Source organism: Amborella trichopoda, chromosome 9, assembly GCF_054954075.1.
Source record: "Amborella trichopoda isolate Santa Cruz 75 chromosome 9, AtrichopodaSantaCruz75HAP2 v2.0, whole genome shotgun sequence".
Classification (NCBI taxonomy): Eukaryota; Viridiplantae; Streptophyta; class Magnoliopsida; order Amborellales; family Amborellaceae; genus Amborella; species Amborella trichopoda.
The window spans coordinates 51,981,839-52,006,602 of NC_142344.1; the positions used below are offsets into that span (position 1 = coordinate 51,981,839).

The following is a 24,764-nucleotide window of genomic DNA, read 5'->3' on the forward strand; positions in this document are numbered from 1 at the left end:
TTCCACATATGACATTGATTGACATGAAATCAAATTATTGTATGAGAGGCAATTGGCCCTTATGGCCATTCCTTTTTTTATGGTTGTTATGTCTATTTTCGATTAATAACAAGTGAATTGGTAATTTTTGAAAAATGTGGCAAACATCTAGCGACATTCATATAGAGATGCAGTCTTTCCAATTACTAGCTTTCATGGTTGTCATATTTTCGAATGTTTTGAACCTGATTCCAAGTATTCTTAATTCTCTTGTAAAGGCGAGGACTTTGACCAGAAAATCATGGACTATTTCATCAAGCTGATAAAGAAGAAGCACAACATGGACATAAGCAAGGACAACAAAGCTCTTGGCAAGCTTAGAAGGGAGGCAGAAAGAGCAAAGAGAGCACTCAGTAGCCAACACCAAGTCCGCATCGAGATTGAGTCCCTTTTTGATGGAAACGACTTATCCAAACCATTAACCAGGGCAAGGTTCGAAGAAATGAACATGGACCTCTTCAAGAGAACCATGGGACCAGTGAAGAAAGCGCTCAAGGATGCTAAGTTGAAGAAGAGTGATATTCACGAAATTGTTTAGTCGGCGGAAGCACCCGAATTCCCAAAATTCAACAGCCTTTAAAGGAGATGTTTGATGGGAAAGAACCAACAAGGGAGTCAACCCTGATGAAGCTGTTGCTTATGGTGCAGTGGTACAAGGTGCAATCCTCAGTGGTGAAGGAGGTGATGAAACCCAAGGTGAGGGAAGAAGAGAATAATCTATGCTCCATTAGTGAAAGAGAGTTGTACTATGGAAAAACTGTTGTCCGTCTGGATCATCAAACCATCCATCCTATTAGGCTCTGATGACTCCAACGAACTAGGATTTTTCATAGTTTATGATATACTTTCCTTTATTTGATAAGCTTTGAACATTTAATTGCTCTCATTAACTATATGATTCGGTTTTACAGACATCATGCTCCTAGATGTGGCCCCTTTGAGCTTAGGAATTGAGACAGTGGGTGGTCTCATGACCAAAGTTATACCCAGGAATACTGTGATACCTACCAAGAAGTCTCGAGTTTTCTCAACCTACCAGGACCAGCAAACAACAGTATCTATCCAGGTAAAAATATATTTTTCTCTAGAATTTTGGTATTGATATTATCTTTTTTTAGTACAAAGTTTTTATTTTGACCTTATTTTGTAGGTCTATGAAGGTGAGAGGAGCTTGACATAGGACTGTCATGAACATGGGAAATTTGATCTTTCTAGAATCCCACCTGTTCCAAGGTGTGTACCCTTTTATTGCTTAATTAATAACATTAACTTTTGTATTAATTTGTAGATTCAAGTTGGGGTTGTCTACAATGATTTTACTTCACACTAGTTTTAAGTCAGGTGGTGTTTAATTCTTGTTACACATTTTTATTTGTTTCAATTCATATACAATTACCAATCTAATCTGCATATTTATTTTGTGGAAACAGAGGAGTGCCTCAGATTGAGGTCACCTTTGAGGTCGATGCAAATGGGATCCTGAACGTGAGGGCTGAAGACAACGGCACAAAGAGGGCTGAGAAGATCACAATTACCAATGACAATCATCAATTCAGCGTTGAAGAGCTTAAAGAGAAGATCAGGGAAGCCGAGGAATTTGCTGAAGAGGATAAGAAAGTGAAGGAAAGAATTGATGCTCGAAACGGTTTGGAGACCTATGTGTATAACATGAAAAGCACCATTAACGACAATGACAAGCTTGCCGATAAGATTGAATCAGATGACAAAGAGAGGATTGAGATTGCATTGAAAGAAGCCTTGGAATGGTTGGATGATAATCAAAATGCAGAGAAGGAAGGAAGACTTTGAGGAGAAGATAAAGGAAGTTGAGGAAGTGTGCAATCCAATCATAAAGCAGGTGTATGAGGCAACTGGTGGTCATGGTTCTTCAGGTTCTGAAAATGAAGAGGACATGGATTATGACTTGTAGAGAGGGAATGAAAAATTATTTAATTACTAGGTATCTCCCCTTAGGCTGAAGGTTGAGATAAGATCAAGTGGGTTTGGAGAAGTGGGTGTCTTTTTTTCTTAGGCAAATATCAAGAAAAGATTTAGGTGTAGCCTTTTTGCTTTCTTTTCAGAGATGAACCAGTCCATTTTTCATTCTTTATTTTCAACTTCTTCATACTTTTACACAATTTTGAAACTACAGAAATCAAATCAGTGCTTTTCCTTAATGATTGTAGAAATTTTTTTTTTTATGGACAATTTTTACTTGATAAGTTGAAATTCTCTACACTTTGATCCATGAATTGTTTTGGCCATGAACCCTCAAAAATTGAATAGTACTATTCAAAAGTTCTGTTTAGATCAGGTTTTCTAAAATTGGACTGGACCTGCTGAGTTTCCTGTTCAAACTGCAACACCTTGATGATCGGTCGGAGTCCCACATGAAGTCAGGAGTTAGACCAAATCCCCCAAGAGCATGTCTTATGTGTTTTAATGCTATAGGAACATTGCTTTTATATTGATTTGAGAATCATGAACCTTTTCTACATTTCTTAATCAACCAAAAGATTCAAGCCCACAATTTGGGGTCCAAAAAATAAAAATATAGAAACTTTAAATATTTTCTATGATAAATACTGGTATAATAACAAAAATTTAGATTTTGAGATTTGAATCCCTTCATCTTACTCTTCAAAAAATGAAACAATCTTCATTCCCTCTTAGGATGTTTCACTCTCTTCTACAATTACAGTCCAGGCCTTCTTTTTGAAATTTATTGTACAAATCGGTGTTCAAAGGATTGCGATTGAAATCAAGAATCTCCCAATCTAGATCTGGATCTGGAAATGGTGGTGAACGTACCAGTTTTTTTATCTAAACCTGGTGGTTCTATATTTTATTTTATATAACATAGATATTTTACAACATTAAGTTGGTATTGCCTAGTTGGCTGGACTGTTGGGTTTTCATGGGTGTGATTTTTTAGTTCTCTCTACTCCTTTTTATCTCAAAATTCCCTTGAGTATCTTTCCTTATAAATAGGAATTCCAAATATGCATTCAAGTTAAAATTATAATACCTGAAATCTCTCTCATTAAACAGGTATTCCTAGCAAAATTAAAATAAGCACTCATATCCCATCAAAACAACTAGATACACATCTCAAAAAAAGGTAAACATGTTCCCATAAAAAAAGAAAAAAGAAGAAGAAAATAGTCATAATATAAGCAATAAAAATTAGATATTATATAGAATAAAAAAACGGTGCGATTGATGCCTTGTATATTCAAAGTGACGTGCACTTTTAAATGGTGTCGCAAGATGTCGTGCCAAAAAATGTTGTGATGGCCAAAAATATATTTTTATCTCTAATTATGATATTTAAAGCTTCAAAAGTAGGGTGGATCGAGCATATCTATGAAACACTTGAAAATCAAGAAAATGGATGGTGCAGATGAATGCATTACAAAATGCACTATTTTAAAAATATGAACTTTTTTTTTTTAGATTCATACATCTCGAAGTTGAGCTGATCAATTAGGGTTTTTTTTAATTACGAGCCCAAATTTTTCTGGTAAGTTTTTGAGGTGCACCTTACTTCTACAGTATAAGACTGACATTTACATAATTTTTCTCATTAAAACAAATACATTGGCCAAATTATTTATTAACTTAAATAAGAAAGTAAGAACAACATATTACTTTCACTGACATTACATAATTCTAAAGTTTCTCTCTCATTTAATTTATTTGCCTTGTCATGTGAAGCACATGAGAATTAATAAGAGTGTAACTATACAATCTCTTGGCACATTTAATTTTCCCTCTAGATTGCCTTAAATATGTGCATCTATTTTTCTCTCTAAAATTTGATCTCTCAAAACTCTTTTATTTAAGGAAAATTGTTTTGTGAGTAAGTAGACTCACTAGCACGCTCAATCGCACACATCTATCTTTAAGATAAACCTCTACAACTAAAAATTCCTATCTAATGGATAGGAAATTTCTTTTACAAAAGTATTTTAAAATTTTATTTTATTTTATTTTTTACATTCATGATCATCATAGTGTGGATCATGGATTTCTACAAATTTGGAGCCAAGATCTCTATAAAAAATGGGTGTTAGAGGGAGCCCGCACGAGAATAGTATGAGTCGAAGGACTCTTAAAAATTGGAACCTGCATTTAAAGGGTGAGCTTTGTATAGGGTACCCGTCTCATACTATATAAGCAAGGTGAACCTCTAAATCGGGTCATGTTTTGATATTGACAATTTTACAATGGCTTGAAAATTCATGTTGAACTCTAGTTATTAAATTTTAAAATTTCAAAAACATTGCAGTTAGAGTAAATCTATAAACACTTAAAAAATCTTAAAATTAAATGATCTAAATAATTTGTTACAAGATATATTATTTTTAATACTTAAAATTCACTTTTTCTTCTTTATATACGTAGATATAAAAGTTGAGATGATCAATTAGAAGGCTTTGCAACTTTGAAACACTCTTTTCTGCTAGACTTTGAGGTGCTCTGTACTTTTCTAGTATGAAGTTGCAACAGTATATAAATTTCTACCATGCTTAAAATATATTTTATTTGTTATATATAAATTCATTAATAAGGTTACTGACAAATCATATCTATCTCTCCTTAAAAATATTTTTCATGTCTTATCCAAATATTCATTTGAAAACGTAGCCTACAATGGAAAATAGATATGCGTGATAAACAATAACAATAATAATAATAATAAAATCTTATACTAAATCTGCCTATAAAAAACAATGCCAATTTTTGTCAGACCATTATGCTTAAAAAAGAATAAAATAATAGGAGATGTACATAGGAAATTAGATATTCATAAATAAACTGTTGAATGAATTTTTAAGGACTAACATTTTTTTAATTAATAAAAAATTAATTTTCCATCTAACCTCTTATTAACAAGCCTTGTGCAATTACTTGCCCTTCAGCATGCGATCAAATCAACTAAGGGCCCGTTTGGGTATATGGATTTTGGGGTGTGGATTTTTAATATCTTGGATATTATTGAAATCTATCGTTTGGTTTGTTTAATGGTTAGGATATTAGAATTTCAAAAAAAATAAAAATCTTGGAAATTACCTAACTTTTCCATGATTTCATTTCTACACTACAACCTATTTTTTTGAATTTCAAGGCTTCATGGATTCCACTTGTTGGTCCCCTCGACCTGAAACATAAGACACATTTGGTAAGTATGAAAATTCTAGAGAGAGAAAATAGCTAAATATTGTTAAAAAGAGAAACTTTATCAAAATATTTCACAGTTTTCTCTTTCCATTCCTTTAAGAAAAGATATCGGAAAAGTTTATATAAGGTTGCAACCTTAAAATGTAGAATCACAGATGCACCTCAATATCGGAAATGTTGTTTTAATGTTGAAAAAACACTCTAATTGATCATCTCGACATCGAGATGTATGAATATGAAAGAAAAGGTTTTTGAGTCTTGGAAATAATGCATCTTGCAACATATTTTCTAGACCGTCTATTTTGAAGATTTTCATATATTTATAGGTCTACTTAATTTTAACTATTTTTGAAAATTAAATTTTTTTAATTAGATATGAAAATAGATTTTAAGATAATACTAAGAATTTTTTACAGCAAAATTACATGTTATGATAAAATTTTAAAGTGTGCCTTAATTGGATTGTTTAAAAATAAGTACAATTTCCTATACCTATATTTATTATTTATCAAAGATGACACTTTTCCTAATCTAAATAAAATTCCTACCCACCCTAGGAGAAGGATACGTCTCGAAAAAAACAAAACGGTCATTATCCTCTCATTATATTTTAACCCCACCCTCATCCATCCCATAAAAAATTCCTAACCAAAAAAAAAAAAAAAGAAGCTAATATAATAATTTTGGATTTCCTATTTTGTTATTTGCATCACAACTCCCAAAATCTGTAGATTTTCCTCCTCAAAACAAAATCAGATGCGATTCAAAATGATCAAGATGAATCCACCGTGAACCAGACTATCTCTATACATGAGGCACGTCACTGTGGCCGGCAGCGTGCTTCACGTCATTGAGCCAACTTAGCCCTACACATAGTCCCATGGCTACAGTCTGGTGGTGGTCCGACCCAGGCCTCCACTCTTCGGTCTTAATTGACCATCTTTTCCTGTTTTTGGTCAAATTCAGGTAGACCTAGATTTAGGATTCCTAAGGATTTCTTGGGGATCATGGACTACAGGTTCATAGTTTACCAAGGTTCGTCATATGGTATGGTCCCTATGGTTCAGATGTAACATGTTTTGGGAATTCCCTAAGCCAAAATTTAGGGGGTGTCTCAAGAGGACTTAGGGTAGGTCAAAGGAGTTTAGGGCACTTTTGTAGAATCATGGTAATTCCTGTTAAATTATATGATCTATGATCTCCATACTGTGCCCTAGGGTGCATATGTTTACGCGAAGTTGTGGCTTTCATTATTGTTTTGCAGGAAGTGCAACATTCTTGTGAAAGCCACGGCTTCCGCATCAATTTCTAAAAGACATGATTGGAAACCGGGGCTTCCATGCTAACCACTTGAAGCCACAACTTGGAGGGTGCATGGAAGAAGGGGCTATCTTAATGTCATAACCACTTTTAGAAATCCAACAGCTTTTAGTGTTTCACAAAATTATTAAAGAAAAAAATGATTTTAAGCCCAATTCATAATGTCCCACCAGTTCCTTGATTCCATGTCAAACAATTGAAGATGACTATGGCATTCTTATACCAAAAGTATATATATATATGAAAAAAGATTTCCTAAGCTACTAACTATAATGGATAATATAAGCTATTAGCTTCCAATTGTCAGGTTCTCATCGATTGGTTTAAAATTCATATCATTATCTGAATTTTAATTTTTTTTTTTAAAATAAGATTATAATGAAATTTTGGACTTATGTACTAAAAAATAAAGCGCACAATAAAAAAAAATATAACAAATATTTTCTAAAATATAAAATGATCGAAATACCCTTGAAACATAATGAAGATAATTTAGTTATTTTAAATTATTGAAAATAATTATTTTATATTTTTATGCGTTGCATAATAGTGTTAGATATTTATTAGACTAGGATAACACATCTAAAGATCATTCAAATATGTTTGAGCACACTACATATGCCTGTAGTTTATGTCATTGTCAGGTTTTCCTTCTAAACAAATGTCAGATGCCCTCTATTTAAAATAGCATAGGCGCAAGGGCTACTTATTGTGCATCTAAAATGCCTGATGGGGATTGACACACCAGATGCTGGCAAAAACCCAACCAAAGAAGGTACAAGTTCAAGAGAAAAGGACTGTGTGAGCCAAAAAGTCCATAAAAATACAGTACCTCAAATTTTGGGATATGAATAACTTAACCAGGTAAGCCTAAAACAGAAAATTCAATACAAATTTTGGAATAAAAAACCATGCCCTAGGTTTGTACATAGACCGTCTAATTTTTTGAGGATCGATCTAGGTGTTTTTGGTAAAGAAAAAGCAAAACTCATTTGATGATTCTAAAGTAGTGTCGTTAGATTTGCTTTAGAACCTTCTTTGGTTTGGTGGGAGGCTTCGGAGCTTTTTTTGGTTTGGTGGGAAAAATGAAGCAATTCGATGCTTTGGCCAATTCAGAGGAAAGCTTCAGATTTCAAAGAAATTGTAATATATATTTACATATAAATATATATTATAATAATAAAATTTTAGAAATATTTTTTTTTTTTAAAAAAAGAAACAATTTTGTGCATCAACCGAAGATTTTAAATTAGACTGAATCTTTAGCATCTTTTTTAAATACAATTATGTATTTTGTGCTCCGGCCAAAGATACTAAAGATTTAGTCAAAGAGGTCGAAGCGGTCCAAAGCAGGCCGAAGCTGATGTAACGGGCTTCGTTATGCTTCAGTTTAGGCTAAAAATGTGAATTGTATAGAACAATGATTTCATGCAACAGTTGTATAGTAATATGATGCAACAACCTATAAAACCTTGTTACAACCATTTGTTTGATCCAAATTCTGAAATATACACTCTTTTCATTCTAATAAAAAATCACAAAAAAAAAAAGAAAAATTGAAAACACAGCTTAGAAAGTATTTTTTTAGCCCAATTAATATAGGCAGTTCATTTTGGTGAGATGCTTAGATCTATGCCTTGGAAGGATTTTTTCATTTCCAATTTTTTTTGGATGGCTTTATTATCATTAGATGAACAATGTTAAAAAAGAAAAAAATGATTTTGAGTTTATAAAGGCTAGGATCTTAAAATTCACCAAATGAATGGTCTAGATTCGTTTTTGGAGGGGCCTCATTTTGATCATATCTAAGGTTCAAATTGATTTTTTTTCGTTGGGATTTGATTATTGGGATGAAGAGAGTGTGTGTGAAAAATTTTAGGTCATATAAATATCACAAACATGATTTTCTAAAAGTGTCGTTGTATTATACTATAATACAACCGTTGTATGAAATCATTGCTCAATTGTATAACATTGTTCTAAAGTGAATTTGAAGAATTTACATCAAATATATGCCCTGAATGCAAAAGATCTCTCCCTAGAGCAGTGGAAAATACGCATAAAAGTTACCCCAAGATTTAAGCCAAAAGAGTATCTGCTCTTGGATACATACCTTAGATTCCCTCACTTGTGCTTCTCAAGATCCCCAGTTTGAGCTAATTTCCTCCAACTGGTGATCAATCTCTAAAAGAAAAGAATGTAACATGCTAAGATTGCATAATGACCGTGCATTTTTCAAAGTGTGAGATCTAAGTATTTAGGAGCTCAAAGTTTTAGTTTCTACTTCTTTAAAAAAAAGGAAACAATTTATAAAAAGTTACGGCTCAAAAATTCAGTAGAAAAGAGTGTTTCAAAGTTGAACAACTTTCTAATCGATCATCTTAAGCTCGAAATGTATGGTATAAAGAAGAGAAAGATTATCAAGTCCTAAAAACAGTTCATATTGTAACAAGTTACATAGACGTCTAGTTTCAAGATTTTAAATTTCATAATTAATGAGCATGGATTTTCAACCTTGAAACCAAGAACTGCATCTTCTGGCAAATTTAAAGTTGGCAACTTATACAAATCTCATTGTAGGTCTTTTGCCTAATGAGATAAATTTATAGGGTGCTCCAGTTAGGAGGGCATATAATTAGGAGGAGTCTGAACTTTTTAAAGCTTTAAATAAGGGTAGTGATTTCATGTAATGGTTCTATAGTAACCTAATGAAATAATGGTTCTATGTTAAGGCCATTTTTTTTAACCCAGTTTTAAAATATATACTTTTTATTCTAATGAGTAATCACACAAAGGCTAAATTTAAAAAACACATCCTAAAGTGTTTTTTAGCCCACTTAATATAGGTTGTCTATTTAAGTGAGATGCTTAAATTCAGGCTTTAGAACGATTTTATTCTTTCCAAACTTTTTTTAGATAACTCTATTATCATTAGATTAGCGGTATTAAAAAAAATGATTTTGAATTTGTAGAGTCCTAGATCTTGAAATTCACCAAATTGATGGCTAGATTCATTGTTAGAAGGAACTTATTTTGACTATACATAAACTGCAATTGAATTTTATTTTTCTAGAAGATTATTGTGGTGAAGAGATTGTTTGGCTAAATTTTTAAGTCATACAAATATCACAAACAAAATTTTGTGGTTTCATTATAAAATTATAATAACAAGGTGACATGAAATTATTCCCCTTTAAACAATGTTCAACATCTATTGATTGATAATCCAGTTATTTTTGCTCTGAATTTCCTCATTTTCAGACTCTTAAACAACCCATGTGAGAAAATACATGAGAAAAACTAATTCCATTTATTTAAGGCAAAAAAAAATGAAAAGGTCAAATAAAATTCGAAAAAGTACAAAAAAAAAACCGGCATCTCATGCAATACAGCCTAGACATGTCCAACTGTCCACGTGCTCTTGGCTGGAATGATCCTTCTAGTGTTGCTGTGAAGTGACAAATTTACCAGAATAGCCCCACTGCTCAAAAGTAATAACAAAAATAACCTTCTAACTCGAATCAAATTATTAGAACTTCCTAACTTCAATAAACATCATCCCCAAGATATCAAAGTACAGGTTCATAAAGGCCTTCCAAATAAAATAACCAAACCACCTCAAAACAAATCAGGGAAACAACTAATTACTTTTTAAAAATGATTTTTGTAGTTTAAAAATGATTTTTACCACATATCTCTCCAGTTATTATGCTAAAAAAAGTGCCCTAATTGTAGTGTTCTAAGTTTGAAACCTTGAAAAAAGGCATCATTGTAACTCAGCAACTTACGTTATTTGAGTCAAATGATCTAAAATATTTGTTTCAGGTATGAAGTCCGAGAGCACATGTGGGTTTTGTACTTTTTATGTTATTACCTTGGAGGATTTTAAAATTCAGTAAGAAAAAGATTACCAAAATGCCTCTGCTTGTTCAATATTTCAAACTTTGAACAAAATTTTTTTTATGATGAAAACCGTGTATCAACTTTGTTATTTGGATACTTAAGGGTATTTAAGTCATTTAGTCAAATGACTCAACTAAGTCAAATTACCAAAATACTTTCATTTGGAATAAAAAATCAAAATAATGATAATTGGGGTATTTTTAGTAAAAATTTAAGGGAGTACCTAAGAAAAAGAATTTCTAAAAGTAACTATTTGTTGATAAATTGTTTTTAATTTTTGGTGATTTGCCATTTTAATAAAAAATTTCTTCTCTTTATGGCCAAGCAAATTGAGCATTTATAATTGACCAATTTATAATTCTATTTACCCATACAACTAATAGATGAAGGATTTTCGATGAGTCGGGGTGGACTCGTACGTAGAAATGCACGCCGTCTTAAATAGTGTATTTTTTAAAAGGACTTTAGCCTTAATTTTTAAGGACTATTATCATCGTCATCGCCATCGTCAGAGTTTTTTTTCAATTAATTGGGATTGATTAATTCATTCAATTAATTGGGATTGATTAATTCATAATAAGTTTTGATAAAATTTTATGTACCTACCCAACCTAACTCTTTTACTCAAACATAGGATGGGTTAAGAGAAAGTTTAAAATCTTAAATTCTAAAAACTATAACGGCTGTAAAGATATAGTTTAAGGTCCTAAATTTTTAAAGATTATATCTAAAAGGAAAATTGTTTCATGCGGGCTGGACCGCATGACTATATATGCAGTGCAAAAAGTGTAATGCATCTATCTTAAATATCGATGCAAGTAGGTTTTCCATCTGAAAATAATAGAAACTAACTGTCCCAATGTTTTCTTACTAAAATTATTATTTCTAGTTTTTAAAATTTATTCGTTTATTCATATTCATGATCTCTATGTCAAAGACTACATGTCCTTAAAAATTAAATAAAAAATCTATTTAAAAAATAAATTTATTAATGAGCCTGTATTTCTAAATATGCAGGCTTGGCCGCATAGAAACCTAATCCTATCTAAAAAGATATAGTTTCTCTGAGTCCCGGAGAATTGAAAAGGAAAAGGATTTAATCGCCCTAATTTCAAGGGCATCGAGTCATAGCATCTAATTTCAAGGGTAGCAATGTCCACTCAAAAGTGTATATCATGTTAAATAGTTCTATAGAAGACCAATGTATATTGAAAGGTTTTACAGTTAAATTCAGCGTTTGGCCCCTATTTCAGAGTCAGAAGAATCCAATACCCATCACTCAGATTGGAGAAATGGGTTATCATTTGCACTCAAAACTGTGCTCATTTTTTCAGGCTTGCTTACTTCTCTCTCTAAAAATTGCTGTTACTTGTGGTGCTTATGAATTCAAAGTAGGAGGCTTACATGCTTGGGGAATACCCACAAAAGCAAATGCCCAGATCTACAACAACTGGTCCAAATCAAACAGATTCCACATTGGTGATTCACTATGTAAGTTTTTCTCTCATCAAAATCTTTCAACATGAAGTTGCTCTCTCATCAGATAACAGAACCACTATCCATTTTATCACAATCTTCAATGCGATTTGATGCCTCCATTATTTGGCTTTACATTCCAGTGTTCCTTGCTTTGAATCTACTTTTTGGGTGGTTTGATTTTCGACATTGGCTTCTCTCTTTCTCTTTCTAACTCTCTCTCTCTCTCTCAGTGTTTCTGTATCCCCCAAGTCAAGACTCAGTTATTCAAGTTGCAGAAGAAGCTTACAATGGCTGCAAAACTAGCGATCCAATTTTGGCCATGGACGATGGAAATTCTCTCTTCAATCTTACCAAACCTGGTAAGTACTTCTTCATCAGTGGAGTTGCAGGGCACTGTGAAAAATCTCAGAAGCTTGAAATCACAGTGTTTTCACCATATGGGGACTTTTACCCTCCTTCATCTGCTCCATCTGTGTTACCTAGTGCTTCTTCACCTTCTTATGCCACAGTTTTTGGGCCCATGCCCATGCCTTCTTCCAGTGAAAGGTCAAGGACTCATTTTTTGGCTTCAGTTATTGCTGGGATTGGAGCCATTAGCTCAGTTGCTTTTCTGAATCTGTTTTAGAGGAAAGAATCTATTGATAGTTTTCTTAAACTACTGTGTAATTCTTTTGTATGATTACAGTTCTACTGAGAGAGAGGGAGAGATTCTTTATTTGGAGTACAACAATGAAATTGTCATGCACTGTGCTCTTTGTATTTTTTTTTAGGCTGGAAACCTTTGTTGTTCCAATTATAGCAATAATGGAGTATGCTCTGATAACTGAACTCTATATTTGTAACCATTTGTTTTTACCATTAGTTAGTCAGACAGTGATAGCTTTCATACACTTATAGCTACTATAAATTGACAGTATGTCCGATCAAAAAAGTATACACAGGGGAATGATCTTGTGTATTTTCAATATAAATTGTAGTGTGCATGTAAATTATGGATTGTCCCCGTCTTAGATCTCATCTCATCTAATATATGCAAAACATGTTAACATTTAATGTATTAATATTTATATATGGTAGAGTCGTCAGCCTGCTAGTTGACTGCTTGGGTAAATGTTTAATGGTCCAGACTGAATCTGTGCCGATTCAATGGTCACAATTCTATTTCATGCTTGAATTTCAATATTTTTTTATAAATCCAATTTATTTGAAATTTTGATCATCTACTCTTGAAAAATGGGCAAACCTAATAAAAATATTTTAAAAATAATTTATAATTTTTTTACCAAAATACCTTTGATAATTTACAAAGGTATTTGGATCAATTTATTTTTTACAAGTAATTTTTTTAATATTTTATTATGTGCGCCTTGATGAGAAGAGTGGAAAATCCAAATTTTGAGTGATTTAAAGTTGTAAAAAAAATTAAATTTAAAATATAAAATATAATTATAAGAAAAGTGAAAAATCTAAATTTCGAGTGATTTAAATTTGTAAAAAAAATTAAATTTAAAATATAAAATACAATTATGACTATCATATGGCAACTAAGCTAATGGGCTGACATGATCATTTTATATATATATAGAAAACGTTTATATATTGATAGTGTGGTTTTTCATGAGGGAATACATTTTATGGATACAAAGTCACAATCATCTAACCATTTGGTAGAAATAAGAAAGCTAAAGGTTTGAAAATAATTCTCAAAAGCATACACAAACAACACCATAACATCAACCATTAGGATGATTGTGACCTAATAACAAAAATAAACGGTCTTTCAATCATAATTCCTTACAATGGCCCACCATCCCCTCCCACTCAATTCAAATTTGCTTTGCCTTTTCCTTTCTTTTTGTTGCAAGGAAAAGCAAATTAATTAAATGGGAATCGTGCCATGCATCCTTCGAAATAACATCTTTTCTTAGGAAATAATAATTGGGAATCAGCTTTTGGATCACTCAACTCTATTTAAGTAGCTAAAAATAGCATCTTTTCTTATGAAATAACAATTGGGAATCAGCTTTTGGATCATTCAACTCTATTACGCACCAAGAAACACATTAGCGAGTGTATCTTCCTAGGTCCCAACTAAAGGAAAAAGTATATATAAGATTTGTCACCTTAAAACGTAGAATTAAACTCCAATTCTACAATCCTTTGAAAATGGTTTGCTTTGATGTTGAAAAAACATCCAATTGATCATCTTGATATCAATGTACAGACATAAAAAAAAACAAGAAATTTCAAATACTAAAATAAGTACATCTTGCAACACATTATTTAGAGCGTCCATTTTCATTATTTTCATGCGTTTACAGATCTACTTCATTTGAACCACTTTTGGAGTTTAAAATTCTATAATTAGATATAAAAATATATCCTCACACCATCTTAAGATTTTTCAACATATCATGACAAAGTTTGGAGGTGCACTTACTTTGACTGTTTAAAGTTACAACCTCATGCACACCACATCCCCCGACTAAATGAGAGTGTGAGTAGATGACTATAAATCATGAAATGAAAAGAAAAGAAAAGAGGCAAACATTTATACCCCAATCACCACCACCTCCAGTAAACATATAGTATAGAAACTTTACAAAGCCAAATTCATTCTGCTATTCTATTCCAGAAATGGCTCACACCTCTTAGATACATCACATTCTCAGCGGATGAATGATCCTCAAGAGAACTGGAAAAATAAAATAAAACAAGAGTATGATCCTAAGAGAACTGGGAGAAATAAAATAAAATAAGAGAGAGAGAGAGAGAGAGAGAGAGAGAGAGAGAGAGAGAGAGGAAAGAAAAGCTAGGTTAGCTTATCTGGGCTTTTCAATACAAACTTCAAGGGTTCGAACCCTGACCTCTTTCACCCCAACTGATCTGACTACAACTAAGCTGAAGCATCAAGGACCAAAAACAGTAATGCACTAAAATGCATAGCCTCCTACACCAAAAATCGCCATAAGCAATCCCCTGAAATCCACTTCATGCGTGTATCTAATATCCATGAGTATCTGGGTCAACAATTGATAATCTGGATTGAATCTCGCATAATGTGGCAATGCTGCATGGACCCTCTGATGGCATGGTAGTCGATGTGATGCAATTTTGCTAAGTTGGCCTCCAGCCCATATAATAAATCATTTACAAACAATACATCCTTTGCTTGCTGAGTCAATGAAATAGAGAGGAAAAGGGAAAACATACCAATCACATTTTGTAATGATACATAAAATTAAATTATATCATGTGGTACACTGCAGTGAGATCAGGATTACAGTGTTCTGTGCTCTGTTTCTTAACTAATGCACCGTTGGGATGTTCTGCTAGCAATAAAAAATCCTTATATTTACCTACCATTAAAGTCCATGTAAATAGGCACCCAAGAATATTGCTTTGGGTTCGACGGTATTTTTTTCACTGCTAAAGCTAGCACCGATGCAAGAGGGGGTATACTTCCAAATTTAGGGCAGCTTTATTGCTGCCCAGGAAAACTGGGCTATCTAAATGTGGGCTTGGTGGTTAGGAAAAAAGAGCTCGAGCAAATATAATCCGGCGTTTGAAACCGAATTTACCTAACCCGTTAGAAAAAGGAAACAATATCACTTTTAACCCCCCATTTCAACGTCGGGAATTGTAGACTTGTCTTCTGATGTGTAGCTCTCTTGGGGAGTGATATCTGGAAATTGGGATTGAGCTTTTGTGTCTAGCCCAACAAAAGGGCTCCTCGTTTGTACATTTGCTTCTGTTGTATCCATGGCCGATGCCCTAGGAGGAGAAGGTGGTTGTACCTCGACATCGGGATATGCAGCCTTAAACCTAGCCCTGAGGCCCTCATCAACTAATCGCACCCCATTTAATTGGTTGCCTAGAGACATCCACCTGAAAAAATAGGGATAAGAAAGGATGAGAAATTTTCCATTGCCCCCCCAAAATTTTAAAAAGAAATTGTTTGAAGGCTTGCCAATTTGACTTGGATTTGAAGAACAGGCATGAGTTTTAAATCAAATCTGAAATTTTAACTATCACAGATGGAGTTAAGAGAATTTTAATTAATCACCATAGAAACACTACAAATGACATTATTTTTTATTGGTAATCTGACATTTGAGTCTGTGAGTCTAAGGAAATGTTAGAAGAATGTGTTCCAATTAGAATATGAATGACTACTACGGCACCACAGTTGGCATGCAAAAAAAAGAAGACTTCCCTAGTGTGTGCTGACGCTCTTGCCTACTCCCAAGTTCAAGCAATGCTGCCAACTTTTCTTAATGGCAGAGTCAATAATCAGATAAAAAGAAAACATTCCATGTAGAGAAATATCTGCATACCCTGCATGTGTGTTATGCATCCGGGCAAACAACTCCAACTTTCGTGTCCTTGGGCTTATTCTCTCCAGCATAGGGTACATCTGCAAGGTAAAGTATAGAAAATTATTCCTGGTGCAAAACAGGTGCAAATAGGGAAAGGAGTAAGATAGGAAACATCTGAAAAGATATTCAAATATAGATGTACAATGACGTGGCCATTTTGATGTTTGGAAAACAAACATGTACCATGACGTGTCCATTTTGATGCTTGGAAAATAAAAAGCATCAATATAAAAATTTATTATTTTTTATATCGCCCACTTCTGTCTGCTTAAATTGGTGCATCATAAAATCATGCCATCCACAAAAACAAGTAGCCTTCAACAACAAACCAGCCACTCTTGTAAAAAAATAATTATTTTATCTTCAAATGACCAGTTTGGTGTGTTCAAGAACAGGATAGTAGGTGTATCTGAAACAATATAATACATACACATATGCACGTAGTTGTAAATTACTGCATAAAGTACCTCATCTGGCTTGCGGCTTGTTTCTCGAACTTCAGCAACAATGACATCTGTGTCAATGTTCCTATTCACCTCTGGGTTACCCTTAATTCCAACAAGGCAATGCTCTTTACTGTGATTTAGCCAATGTCCTGTTCGTCCTGTTCTGATGATTCGCTGGAGTTGATTTGTCTTTACCCATATGAGCTCTTCAATACGCTTGTAACCCCAAAGCTCCAGACTGTGCAACAAATGGTGCAAGAAATAAAGCTCACACGAGCTAAGATCTATTAATCATGAAGAATAATGTAAAGGACACGTATAATAAACTGAAAGATTCTTCCAAGTTGAAAAGAGGGGGACAAATGAAAAAATAAATGCTTGCAGTGTGCAATTCCATAGCAATCTTCCATTGACCAATTGAGTCATAAGTTTGACACAAACTGAATATAGGGTTTTGTATTAGAAAGTATGACGCAGTTGAAAGCCCTAGCTAACGAGATGCTCAGGGAAGTAGTGGTGCCTTAGCTTAAGAACGAGATGATCTGGGAATAGGAAAGCCCCAATGCTCTATCCCAAGGTTGGGACCAATGGAAGCGCAGTCCGGCTTGGAAGGTTCGGGTAGCATAGTGGATACAAATCAAAACATAACATGCTTGAATGAGAGGATATACCCCACTTTCCCTATATTAGGAAATTTATGAAGACCCTACGGAATGTTGGATTTTTGCAGCACAGGCTGTACAGCCAAACAACACTTAAAGGATGGGTTTGATAATTTAGTTTCTCCTAGTAGCTGAAAATCAATGTTGTAACTCTTATTTGTTATAGATACCTTCCGTTTTTTTTGTTTTTTGGGAAGTGGGGGGGAGTGTTAATGGTGGGAATGGAGCCTGGGACATTATGTTGAGGCATAGTGTCTGTACTCAACCAGATGTTCATACAATCACTTGGTATTTATATACCACACAGTACATACCATTCTCGTCCAAGTTCCATTGCACGACCTGTGACCCAAAGGAAAATCAGGCCATCAGTCTGTAATGCCGGAACATTTAAATTACGCATCTCATCATCAGCCATAGTTCCATATGGCAACTCCATGTGAATGTCCCATGGAGGATCTGCCATGATAACTCCAAACTGCCCCAAAATGTCCATCCTGAAGTTACGGATATCACAATTGATCCACTGTGGCTCGCCAAGTTCCACTTCTGAACAATACTCAGCACGTTGAGGCTTAAGAGGCTTTGGAGGAGGAAGGTTAGCAGCTCCCATCATCATAGGAGGGACATCTGGGGTTGGGTCAAGTTCATAATGAACATACTTGCAGGTCTGCACATAGAGACTGATTTGATAATGAAAAACTATCTAACTGAAGATGATAAAGAGTACAAACTGAAGCGAATATACTGAATGTTTTACCTTCATGTGTCGACAAGTGTCCAGAAAAGAGCAGTCCCCTAAATTAATATCAGTATGTGGAGCAATTATGCGGCGAAAATGAACCTGGGAATTCACAGAAACACAGATACCATAAAAAAACACCCTTTTCTCTTAGATAACTCTTAAGAGCAAGCAGAATAATTTCCCTTGGATAACTCTTAAGAGTAAGTAGAATTATTTGTAATTTGATGCTAGATGTTACAAGTGCTGTTTTGTTTTGACAGACTACATGCTCAGTTTATTAATTGTATTGCTAGTGTAAAACAAGTGAAGTACACCAATACTTAAAACTCTCCACTTTACTTGGCACAACATACATCTTTCTTAACGTTTTTGCAATGGCCAACACAAGGGCACACGTAAATACACTTGGTGATGCAACCCAGAATACTGCTCTCGAGTATCTAGACAAGAGAGAGAAATTTAAAGTTTATAAAAGGAACTGCAGTAGGGCAAAATAGTCATTGAATATGTCCTTTGTCTATTTCTTGAGTCATTTAATTCACTAAGGGGCATAAGTTGTAATTTCTAGAATCTTTTATGTCATTTTATTTACTTAAAGTCTTTTATAATAAACAGTCATGATTAGATTAGATGGATGGCCACGGTTAAATCTTGTCTAAGGTTTCTTATATAAGAGATGTACTCAAGCACAATGAAGCATATTGTCATGGACTTCATTCAAAACCCTAGAGCAGCAAGTGCTCAAGTGCAAAATAGTTGGAGCTAAGGTTTAGCAAAGAAGAAGATAGAGAAGATCCAAGATCAGAGAAAGATTAAAAAAACTAGAGATAAAAGAAGGGCACTTGGTGCTCTAGGGTTTGAATAAAGTTCATCACAAGATGCTTCATTACGCTTGAGTACATCTCTTATATAAAAAAACCCTAAACAAGATTTAATCTTGGCCATCCATCTAATCTAACCATGTCCATTTCTTATAAAAGACTTCAAGTGCGTAAAAAGACATAAAAGACTCTGGAAATTATTACTTATGCCCCAAAGTGAATAAAATGACTAAAGAAATAAATAAAAGATGTAAAAAGACATATTCAATAACTATTTTTGCCCTTCTACAGTTCCTCTTGTAAACTTTAAGCTTGTTTCTCTTGTTTAGATACTCGAGAGCAGTATTCTGGGCTACATCAATTTAACCTTAACATCACATGAGCTGCCACTCAACTTGTGGTCTCCACATAGGAGACTGGGCTACATCAATTTAACCTTAACATCACATGAGCTGCCACTCAACTTGTGGTCTCCACATAGGCCACTAAATCACCAATACTTAGCCTTAACCAATACATCAAATGCTGCATCAACATATTTTGGCATTAATAATCTACCAACGCTTAGGTGGCCATATACTAATCATTGGGCATTACTAATGCATGGTGTTCCAAATCGATAATACTTGCCGTATCAACACAGAAGCTTTGAAATTGATAAGTGCAAAATACTGGAGAAAAAAAAAAAGTGCAAAATCATCTCTATTCACAATTGGCTCATGGTAAATGCTGATTTTGATGCAAAGGACATCCCGAAGGCATAACTTTTTACCGAGAAGTATGCCTGATGTAATGCAAAGCTTAAATTGAAGATCTCTTGGTGATAACACAAGACTTATCTCTATCGGTGTTTTGCATTTGGATGTTTTGGGCTTCAAATTTTGGTAGAAAGCGAGCTGGGAAAAGCAGTGAGTCAGTGACGAATTTCACTTGCTTACTTTGTCAAGTTGCTTTCTTTCCATTATTGAGTCTTACAACCCTAAGGTAGGGAACATAGGAAATCTTCCAGAAAAATCAATTTTGATGAAGATTGTGCGCTCTGTAGATTAGAAAGATGAGTCTTTAAAATCCTGGTAAGTTGTTTCTTTCCTTGTTTTGCCAGTTTATTTCCTATGTTTGTTTAAGTGTCTAAAAAATTCTTTCCATGTTATAGAGATCAAATTTCCTAAACTATAAAGGAACTAACCACCCAAGGATCTAGAAGATTAGGAAGTGAGTTCCAAACTAAGTCAAATAAAGAGAGCTTCAAAACCTCTATAAATACCCATGTAGGCCACTTCGATGGCCAAATAACATAAAGTTGAGTAATAAAATTTGGATTTAAATTATGGTAAGAGGCCACCTTTAAAGGAGAAATTTCTCACTCCTTTTGTAGATAGAGTGGTTCCCAAGGATCTAGAAGATTAGGAAGTGAGTTCCAAACTAAGTCAAATAAAGAGGGCTTCAAAACCTCTATAAATGCCCATGTAGGCCACTTCTATGGCCAAGTAACATAAAGTTGAGTAATAAAATTTGGGGTTAAATTATGGTAGTAGGCCACCTTTAATGGAGAAATTTCTCACTCCTTTTGTAGATAGAGTGGTTCTACAATTCTAGCCTAGGTTTGGGGAGGGTTAGAGATCTTCTTCTTCTTTTAGTGGAAAGATTCCCAAAAACACTTGTTAGTGGATTCAAGGTTCTCCCCACATAAGCTAGGGACCTTTCTTCTTGCCCCCTTGTGTGGCACATCCCCGTATAAGATTCTCCACAACCCATTTCATCATTGATTTAGGAGAACTTGAAGAAACATAGAAAAATCTGCAAGAAGCACCTTGACACAAGCAATTTTGGAGAAACCCCAAGGCTTTCTCCCACCTAGGCTGTTTCAAAAAGAGGACCGCCCAGGTGCGTCTGGGCGGCCGCCTAGGCGGATCTGAGCTTGGGCACATCGCCCAAGCCTAGGCGCCCGAAAAAAAAAGCGGAGGTTCCTGGGTATTTGAAATTCCGCAACCTCAGTATTAATACATGAACTTGATGTACTGTATTCCTGATTGTCCTTGTTCATTCATCCATAAAATGTTAATTACCGAAAATAAACACAGCAACCTATCCTAATCAGGAAGAAAGAGAGGTCGGGCATATTCAAATTAAAGAACAGTACGAGGTCAGGACAAAAATAGCATCCAATTTCGATCCACCTTTTCACATGCAATGAAAGAACCAGCTTGACGTCGGCAATCTTCTTTTGTAAGTGCTGAGCAATACTCCTTGAGTTGAGGACCACCCTTTGTCTTAAACTGCATCACATTATAGAAACTCCATCAATTGCGAACAAAGAGAAGTTCTCCAATTAAGTATAATTACAAAATCACATGAGCATGAAAAGAAATTGATATTAATACTAGAAAATATACAGTAAAGTTGATTAGAGGGCTTCAAATTAGGAACATATAAATGCTAAAAAACATGATGACCATAACTTAGTCACATTAATTTCCATTATCACTCAAAGGCATGATTTTTTTGATTTATCATTTGGGTAGTTATTCTTAGTTCATCCTGCGAGGCTCTGTGATGCTGATGAATTTTCAATATTTTTTTTATCAGATTCCAGATATCGATTCATCACTCTGAATTTATTACCAAAAAGTATAGACTTCGATTATTTTCTGCCTATATGTTCAACCTTCATGTAGATTTCGTTACAAATTTTTTGAAGAAAGTTCAGATTCAGAAATTTGAAACATGTATACTGAGTTTTATAAGAAGTTCACAAAACATGTATGTGCTTACATGAGGAGAGGCAGGTTCTACTGATTAGAATATGGAGTAATTTTCTAACACCATCAAGCAGTACAGGAAGATTACCAATCAGAAGGAAAAAATCAAACGGCATTGATAGAAAGGAACCAAGATGAACTCACTAATTAAAGAGAAATCAAGACAGAAAACTCAAATCAATTTCTAAGATTGTTACAATCAAGATTCAAATTTTTTTCTTTTGGTTGGGGGGAGAGAGAGAGAGAGAGAGAGAGAGAGAGAGAGAGAGAGAGAGAGAGAGAGAGAGAGAGAGAGAGAGAGAGAGAGAGAGAGAGAGAGAGAGAGAGAGAGAGAGAGAGCTCAATGTCACCAACCTTGGCAGCAACTGCAGTCTCTTTTGCCGTAGGCCTGTGTATGAGGTCGAGAAGCTCCTCTCCAGTCTTAGACTTCTGCATCTCCCTAAAAGACTTCTTACTCAACAAAGCTTCCAAATCCTTCATATCATCCTCCTCAGTTCTCGCCTTCGACCCCTGATTCACCATTCCGCCACCAAGGGGTGGCCTCTGGTTCATATTTGGCCCCAAAACCCTAGGGGCGCCCATCAAACCCATAACCCTTGGCCCCCCTCTTGGCCCCATGATTCCTGGACCCACCGGAAAAGCAGCCGGAAAATTTTCTGGCCTAGAAATTCCAGCCACATCCAAATTTCCAGCCAAATTTTCTGGCAACTGTGAATTTTCTGGCAACTCCTTAAGGAGCCTGTTCTGATCGATTGCCATGACCATAATGCTAGATTTTCCACTCACCATAAATTCCTCAAGATCAACAGCCCCTGTTGATTCCGCGATTGATTTCAGTGCAGTCTCAACAGCGGAGATTCCTCCAGCTTCAACGACAACACGATCATTTTCGAGTTTCCGTAAGATGGCCACTGAATCAATAGGAGAGAAGGGGTTTCGTTCAATGAGGATTTGGGAAACTAGGGCACGAATAGAGGGAGGGGGGCGAGATGTTGTGGATTTAGGGTTTTGGGGTGTCAGGGTTTTGGGAGGAGAGGGCGGGGGCTTAGGTTTAATGGGGGTTTTGGGTGTTTTGGGCTTTGTAGAGAGAGAAGGCGGGCTGAAGGTGGAGAGGACTTTTAGAGAGAGGTCGAGAGAAGAGACAAGGTCGGGGACTAGGGTTTGTAGAGAAGTGATGAGGTTTTCTTGGATGAGTCTCTGGCTTTCGATGCGTTCTTCTAAGTGTTGGCGTTTTTCTTTCAGGTAAGCAATGTCGCCGTTTCCTTCACTGGTTGGCTCCATTGGGGAAGGGAAGAGGGCGAGAGAGAGATTTCCAGTCGCAGAAAAGCCCGAAATTGCAGGTATGAAGCTGTGAAAGCAGTGGTTTAGGGTTCGCATAGCGTCTATAATGGCGAAGAGAACACGCTTAAAAAGCTGCAAAAAATTTTCGAATAGTTAAACGCCTTGTATTCCTAACTATGAGCGTATGTATTTATATACGTCATTATGAATACATATTGTATGTATGTCTTTGGTGTGTCTTGATTATGATAAAATTAGTTACTTGTTATCTATAGTTTCTTCATTACGGTAAGATTAGTTACTGTTGTCCATAATAGTCGGTATTTAACCTTATATTTATAGTAATCTTGTATATTTTTGATCAACCAATAAAAAAACTATTATGAGATATTCTCCAATAAAATCCTAAAGCCCAAAGATATATAAATACAATTTTTTAACATCAACCAATGTCGAAGGAAACGAACCGGTGAGGCTTTGATCACTATTAGATCTAGATCCTTTTTAAAAAAAATTAAATTTAAAATACTAACATTTTCAGGTGGGATTCTCTCTTTTTTTTAACGTATTATCATTTATCTACTATAATCCCATAGAGCCGATTTTTTTAAACTTCAAATAAATACAACTATCACAACCACCCTATTTCACATCAAGTAGTCGGAGTATAATTGTGACTTTCATATATAATAAATACAATAAACAAAACCATCCAATTTCACATCAAACGGTCGAGATCAATATGACCTCGATATACCAAATATAATAATCTTATTGTATACCTTTTCGTACCTCTCAACTTCAAATCAACTAATGTGTGCAACGCTTTTGGTAGCACGGGCTGGCAACGCACAGGACCAGAGCGGGATATCGAAGGGCAAATATATTCCAATAGAAGTGGAGAGAAAAGGATTAATGAAAAAAGGGTCGGGCCACTGGGTTAGCCTCATTGTGGCGCTGGCCCCACATCTTTTGGCTCAGATCCTTGTTTTTTAAGGGCTCGGCTGGGTCGCCCGGTATCCATTGTCACCGTAAACCAAAGCCAATACATATTTATGCTCCCGCGGGAGTACAGTGTCAATTAACTCCCATGTGCAAAACCCATTCTAGGATTAACTTTAGGATCAAACCATAGACTAATTTCAATAAAAAGAAATTGCCAAAATACGCTCTATGTGAGCTTCAAATAAGAGAAAATATAAGAATATCTTCTCTTTTTTCAAATATTAAAAATAAACAGTAAAATTTTTAAAACTTCACTCGTACCCTTTTTCATGAATGTTTGTATTTTTTTTACCCATCATGGTCGTCTTAGATCTATGAAGGCATTACAATTAACCCAAAATTATGATGGTCATAGCAGGTTCTAAGTGATTTTGTATTGGGTTTAATCATCATGGTTTTAACATAATTGTATTTTGAAGCATCATGGTACTTAAAACACCGTGATGGTTTATTCTACCCTACACTTTAGGCGATCAAATTAGTATCTCCTTAAGTATTCACCGAACAAAAAAAACAATAATTAGAAAAGTAAGTGCCCACATCAATAAGTGTTTAACTTTACATCTTAATTAACCATATGCAATTATAATTTCACATTGCAAATAGAAATGTAAATTGTTCATTTTTTGAGTTTTAATAATTCTTTGTGATAGTTCTTAGGGCGTGTTGATTGGTGGAAGAACTTCCACCAACTTTGGAATCTGTGGCTTCTATTGGGTAGCATAGAAGCTGTGGCTTCAA

General features: G+C 34.7%; 2 protein-coding genes and 1 pseudogene across 3 annotated transcripts; 2 read left to right on the forward strand and 1 right to left on the reverse strand.

Moving 5' to 3' along the window:
* Positions 1–240: 240 nt before the first annotated feature.
* On the forward strand, positions 241–2,064 carry LOC18436543 (luminal-binding protein-like; annotated as a pseudogene). The gene is made up of 4 exons (XR_016040082.1): positions 241–735; positions 951–1,105; positions 1,190–1,272; positions 1,470–2,064. The product of XR_016040082.1 is annotated as a luminal-binding protein-like (transcript).
* Positions 2,065–11,639: 9,575 nt separating this feature from the next.
* LOC18441601 (early nodulin-like protein 8) lies at positions 11,640–12,767 on the forward strand. The gene is made up of 2 exons (XM_006851831.4): positions 11,640–11,937; positions 12,156–12,767. The coding sequence occupies exons 1-2, from the start codon at positions 11,739–11,741 to the stop codon at positions 12,548–12,550; spliced, it is 594 nt and encodes a 197-aa protein (XP_006851893.2). The 5' UTR covers positions 11,640–11,738; the 3' UTR covers positions 12,551–12,767.
* Positions 12,768–15,146: 2,379 nt separating this feature from the next.
* Positions 15,147–23,898, reverse strand: MTA (mRNAadenosine methylase). The gene is made up of 8 exons (XM_006851830.4): positions 23,801–23,898; positions 22,092–23,150; positions 21,156–21,254; positions 18,173–18,256; positions 17,727–18,082; positions 16,772–16,988; positions 16,263–16,342; positions 15,147–15,813 (listed from the first exon to the last, which is right to left on the reverse strand). The coding sequence occupies exons 2-8, from the start codon at positions 23,112–23,114 to the stop codon at positions 15,540–15,542; spliced, it is 2,133 nt and encodes a 710-aa protein (XP_006851892.2). The 5' UTR covers positions 23,115–23,150; positions 23,801–23,898; the 3' UTR covers positions 15,147–15,539.
* Between the last annotated feature and the right edge of the window lie 866 nt (positions 23,899–24,764).